The following is a 6000-nucleotide window of genomic DNA, read 5'->3' on the forward strand; positions in this document are numbered from 1 at the left end:
TATACTCCGAAACTGATCTCTGAAAAAGATCTGATATAAATAAACGGGCGTCACCACTATGAAAGACATCCTCTAAGGGAATTCTGCCATTTCGACAGTCAATGGGGCAGTTTTCAGGCCTAAATTGACTCTCACTGTTTGTATCTTGCCCCTTGAACACGATGAGCATCTAACATGGACACCAAGATGAAGAGATTTACAGTTAAAAGGAAGCGGGTCTTGGCCAGATGAGGCTGTGTTTATCTACGTGGTTCAATTAGAACTGATGGGATAGATAGATATCTAATGAATGCGCCTACCAGCGCAGTCCTTCGAACACCGTTTGCACTGTCTCGATATTGTCGCGATTTTACCAACGTTGCCACGTTAAGATTGGCTCGCTTCGGATTGTTCATTTGGCCATCCATTTCTTGTCTTTGTGTCACAGCTCTGCAGAAAGTTTCAGTGAGGACTATGAAGGAAATATTGATGACGATTTACTCTTCGTAAATGTATTGAACTTGCTCTATAGCATCATTGTCCCATTTCTCATGCCTCGCATATTCTAGAGAAACAGATGCCAGCAAAGTGTTGCCGTTCTTAAAATTAGTGGTAGAAAGCAAAGATGGTTTAAGGTGTTCAGGATCCAACATGAGGCCTGAGGATATTTCGAAGCAAAATAACCGCCCTTGAATGGGACAAGCGTTATATAGCCTTTGAGCTGTGACGTAGTTGAAACGTATTTTACCTATATCTAACCAGATAGAAAACTGTCATAAAGCAGTCATGGGGAGTACACACTGGTCCCTCAAAAGCAAATTCCTGCAGCCAAGCTGTTGGGCCCCCGGCCTAATTCAGGAGCAATTTAGACAGCCATGCGGGCACCATGCATCATTATGCATGTGTTAAGATTACGCCATTGTTTGAGGCATTCCTAGCCTCAAAGAGAAGATGTGAAGTGGTCGATTTTGTTAGGTACACGATCATTGTACCATCGATCGGAGTTTTGAACTGCATCAAACACGTGGCATCCAGTCGACTGAATATCACCCCGACTATCATGTCTGGCAAAGACCTGGGCCCCCCAAATCTTCGGTTCATGAAATGCGAAAAATGGTGGAGGAAACACCAGCCATTTCTTGACAATTCTGGTTACCGACTTCGTCGCAAGTTTGATCCCAGCTGGAAGCCACCATGGAAGACCAACTATGAAATGTTCCAGAGCGAGGAGAGGGCGCTTCATTCTGTCAGTGATTCAATTCTTTTACTTTCGTCTGAGTTACTGATTCAATACTAGTCACCTTATATTATGGACGCAACGCGAATCCGAGACGGGAGGCAGGTGATGCTTAAAAGAGTCTCCAAGTCTCGATTTCCATTAGAAGTCGAATTATCTGTCTTTATTTCTTCACCTCCGCTTTCAGAGGATCCGAATAATCACTGTGTACCGATCTATGATGTATTACAGTCCCCATATGACCCGGACTTCGAGATCCTTGTCATGCCTCGGCTGCGCCAGTTTTATTCACCCAGTTTCGACAAGTTCTGGATGTATGGTTCACCTTGATCCACTATAATTTACTGTTTTTTCAATGAATATGTAAACAGGGTGTTGAATTTCTGCATCGCCATTTCGTTGCTCACCGGTGGAATCAGTTTTTCCGGGTAGTCACTTCTGCGCTGAGACAAATTGATAGGGATGTGACCATTTTGAACATCATGCTCGATGCCAGCGAACTCCATCCGAAGGGGTTTCATCCCGTCAAGCCTCGAAGGAATGCAACTTTCACCGGATCGGCAAAACACATTACTCGCACAGAGTATTGGCCACGTTATTTTATAATCGATTTTGGAATGTCCCGTCGTTGTGTACCTCCAGAGATACCCTACGAGCCTGTCTCGAACTGCGGCAACCGTTATGTTCCGGAATACATTGGTTCGAAAGAGGGTGACCGTTGCAATCCATTTCCCACCGATATATTTTGCTTAGGAAGCATGTTGGAGCAAGACTTCCTTGTGGTTAGTACACATTTGTCAGTGTTCAGTGATGTTGGCGTTCATTTTCTCCTTCTTAGCACAAACACCCCCCACTACAATTCCTTGTCCCTCTTGTCGATGATATGATTCAAAAAGAACCATCTTTACGACCGACTATAAGTGAGGTCGTGCACCGCTTTGCCGTTTTGTGTAACTCGGTGACGGGGTATCGATTTCGCAAGCTCGTCATTCCTGGAAACAATGCTTTCTTCCAGCGCGGGCGGCAGCTGAGGCATATTGTTACCTTGCACCCACCCCTTCCCATTTCGAAATTTCCTGTGTCTCCGGCAATTAATCACTACCTCCGACCTTTCTATACCCTCACTCCAAGCGCAGCTCTGCTTGATACGATGCAGCGAAGTTCAGAGGGTACGAACTAAACAATGCATTTGTACCGCTCTGTTACCGGCAGGAAATATCATGCAAATTAACTATTCCCAGTGTGAAGCGTTGAGAATAGGAAATCGGATATGTACAGAGTCCGAAAAGACCCACTAAGCTACGCAAGGTGAACACTTGAATTTGACTTGAATGCTCAGGTGACGACACACCGTATTTTCACGTTCCTAGCTTAACCTCGACAAACCTGAAGTGCATGCAATGATTCATTACAGCGCGGACATCTGGCGATCTCAGGGGATGTTGCCGGAGAGGCTTGACCTAGCCAGCAGGACGTTGAAGTTCCCACATCGATCTGATGGGACGTAAAAACGTAAAACCCAACGTGTCAATGTGGATTGATTGTGTGATATCATGATACAGCGCCATGCAAGTACAATGGTGCATGGTAAACATGATGTGATTGAATTTTCAGCCCCCAAAAACCCTGCACCATCGCAGTAATAGGCCCGGTATATCAGACACACATCAACTCGCTGTCGATAAGGATGGTACCGAGCGAATGAGCCATATATTTCGGTATACTTATTGATGTGTTGTTACTTTTTGAATCTGACATCATCCTGGCGGGGTAGGATCAATTGCGCAAGCTCGCCACTCCTGGGAACAATGCTTTCTTCCAACGCGGGCGGCAGCTGAGGAATATTGCTACCTTGCATCCACCCCTTCCCACTTCGAAATTTCCTGTGTCTCCGGCCTTTTTGTACCCTTACTCCAAGTGCAGCTCTGCTTGATACGACACAGCGAAGTTCAAGGGTACGACCAGTAAACAACACATTTGTACCGCTCTGTTATTATCAAGAAATATCATGCAGATGAACCATCCCCCCGTGTGAAGCATTGAGATCCAATAGAACTCCGTGAGAAACGCAAGCACTGATAGGCCCGCGAGTAGCAGTGGATGCACAAGAATGAGTACAGTGTACACTCTGATACAAGTCCGGCGAGTGGGCAACGTTTCATTACCTTTTTGATTTTTTGTTGTTTCCTGTATTTGATGGCTTCCTCGTTCTTCGAGTGATACACACATACTTAGCCTTTATCGTATGCAAGCGTCAGAATCCTAATTTCTCTTTTTTAAAAAATAGTTTATTGAGTAAGTAATATAGAGTATTATGAACATACACAGTCGGTCCAGTCGATTGATTTTCTATAATGTCAATGCCCAGAGTATAATCTTACGTAGAAGATACTTCCAGCGTCACAAAGCAATAGAGGAAATTATGAACAAGCCAAGGAGAAATGTCCATGTTTTAGACATTTCTGGCCACCTGAGGTCACTAGCACGACAAACTTGAGTTCTGGTGCCTTCATCTTGCAAAGGAGAAAGAGCGTACCTCAAACCAGAGCCTTCGTTACTAGCACTGCTAGGTCTCCCTGTAATAGAAACATTGAAAACTGCGACGAGACCATCCACGGCGTTCACCGCGCCGTCGTTGGACACAGATTGGTTATGGTTGATACCGGTGCTTGTGTTTGGTAGGAGTCCCGTAACATATATGATATCGGTCTTGTATGTATAGCCCTGAGAGGACGATGACCCAGAAAATGTCGTAGAACCAGTCAAGGACAGTGTAGGTATTTCGGAGCTGGTGATGTTGCCGACAACATAGTCGCGGCCGAGGTTATACCCGTTTTCAATGATATCGTGCTTGTCGCTTGAGGACGTTTCATAAGATATAGCCAAGAAAACGGCACCGCTAAAAAAAGAAATTCAGGTCAGATGCAGCGGCTGGACGCTGAACCGACGCGTGAGCGCTCACCTGTCGGCCCCACTACCATTCTGAACCCAGTACGAAAGTGGTCGCCCCCCTTGACTGACTCTGTGCAAGACCCAAAGGTAGGATCGCCATAATTATACCGCATCACGGCTGTTTCATTTCCTTTGATAAAACATGAACCCCCGCATCATTGTAAAAAAAAAGCACCACCCAATTGAAAACGTACGGAACCATTGCCGTCCCCCAAATCAACTTGCTGCGAGTTACCGGTATGTTGACCTAAGCATTCCCCAGAAAATGATAAAGACCTGTTTTTTTTTTTTTTTCAAGTAGGAATGAACGGGATGCGCAGTGAGTAGGATGCAAGAATTACAGAAAATAGTTCATTAGACCTCCTCCGTCCATGCATTGCTGTGCGAGAACAACTTGGTCGGAATTTCCCGACATAATAGCATTCACCGGCTCCCGTTGGCCGTCTGGGTACGTCTGACGTACAACCTTCCGCGCAGACTTTGAGACGCTGAATCCTGGGACTTATCCCTACCGTCAGCATATACCCCCCACTGTCGGCCGGACTGTAATAGCCTGCAGAAGGCACACCACGCTCGGAAATCTCCTTAGATAGGATGAACGATGCAAGATACAGCTAAAGGAGTAGAATTGTCGCCTTTGTCATGGAGGTAGAAGGCAGCAGTGCCAGTTGGCAGAAAGTTCGCAGGGATAGCATTGATATACAATTTCATTCCGGCGGCAAGCCGCCTTTTGGGATATGACGCGAAGCTGTGTCGGTGGACTATCTAGCACAATGCATGGCAAGCGAGACACTAATGCAGAGAATATTGTAGAAAGCATCCTTGTCTGTATGTTGTTGGAGCGGAGGAAAGCGTGAAATGATCGATCGTCGGGGATGATGTTTGTTTCTGACACGTGTCTTCGACGCGCGCGACGGGGACCGTGGTATACCCACAGTGCTTCTATGTCGTTGGTTCAAGCTTTTTCTGAATTTTTTAAAAATTTTATTTAGCTACGGCGGAAAACCCCTCATCTCTCCTCTGAATAGGACATCCAGCAAGATACAACAACCACATTCAAAACTGTACGCAGCATTGTAGTGTGAGAAACAATGGGTTTACTACAGCACTAACAAGTTAATAGGATCCTCTGCGATACGCTATGGCTGCAGCAAGTTCATGAAAGATTCAGCATCAATTCTGCTCTTCACCTCAACCCGGAACAAGGACCGACTTCTCAATACCGGAAACTGGTCCTCTATACCCTGCTGCAGCGCATCCATGGACTTGGCCTGCATCGGGGTGCAAAACAGCTGAAAAAGCAAACTCCGAAGCCGAGATCTCGAGGCCGATAGGGTAGCATCCCACGCTGACCAAACACCATAGTCCATATGGCCAAAGAGACTGGGGCTTGACACGACGGTACGCACAACGATCTCCTCCACCTCGCTGGCGCGTTTATCAAACAATTTACCCCACGACTTGATCGTCGAGGAGTGGCGTTCGTGGTATATGGGGTGGGAGAAGGTGATGGTAACTTTTCGGAGACAGGAGATGTTGAGGTTGTCCAATAATATTGGGCGCAAAGCTGGATATGGATATGTGAGACGCGAGTCGGCAACTGTCAGATGAACATACATTGATGCATCAGATGAACTTCCTCCAGTGTGCAGGACGCCATTTTCAGGATCGCACTGACAAAGGGAATATCCGAGCTATCTTGCAGGGAGATGGAAAACACACGGAGATGACTGAAGGAGAGGCCACTAATTCTCGGGTTTAGCATAAGGTCACTCAGCTGGGAACTAAACGCCGAGGACGAGATAGAAAAGCTCTCGAGGTGGGATAATCGC

The 6000-nt window shown here is 46.2% G+C and overlaps 2 protein-coding genes across 2 annotated transcripts in view; one reads left to right on the top strand and one right to left on the bottom strand.

The window, feature by feature from the left end:
• Positions 1 to 1029: 1029 nt before the first annotated feature.
• On the top strand, positions 1030 to 2396 carry BT62DRAFT_969272 (uncharacterized protein; the record flags this gene model as incomplete). Its single annotated transcript, XM_043188937.1, has 4 exons — positions 1030 to 1225; positions 1277 to 1535; positions 1649 to 1995; positions 2055 to 2396. Exons 1-4 carry the CDS (start codon positions 1040 to 1042, stop codon positions 2394 to 2396), a joined length of 1134 nt encoding a protein of 377 aa, XP_043039087.1. The 5' UTR covers positions 1030 to 1039.
• A 1169-nt stretch (positions 2397 to 3565) lies between these two features.
• The window catches only part of BT62DRAFT_987296 (uncharacterized protein), a gene marked incomplete at both ends in the record, with an annotated part of 4119 nt that continues 1684 nt past the window's right edge, over positions 3566 to 6000 (bottom strand). The window contains 7 exons of the mRNA XM_043190060.1: positions 3566 to 3607; positions 3710 to 4115; positions 4179 to 4198; positions 4234 to 4298; positions 4359 to 4444; positions 4510 to 4634; positions 4681 to 4721. Of these exons, the coding sequence (XP_043039088.1) occupies positions 3566 to 3607; positions 3710 to 4115; positions 4179 to 4198; positions 4234 to 4298; positions 4359 to 4444; positions 4510 to 4634; positions 4681 to 4721 (785 nt within the window). The remainder of the gene's footprint in view (positions 3608 to 3709; positions 4116 to 4178; positions 4199 to 4233; positions 4299 to 4358; positions 4445 to 4509; positions 4635 to 4680; positions 4722 to 6000) is intronic.

This window comes from Guyanagaster necrorhizus (assembly GCF_019112545.1).
Source record: "Guyanagaster necrorhizus MCA 3950 unplaced genomic scaffold BT62scaffold_14, whole genome shotgun sequence".
Lineage (NCBI taxonomy): Eukaryota > Fungi > Basidiomycota > Agaricomycetes > Agaricales > Physalacriaceae > Guyanagaster > Guyanagaster necrorhizus.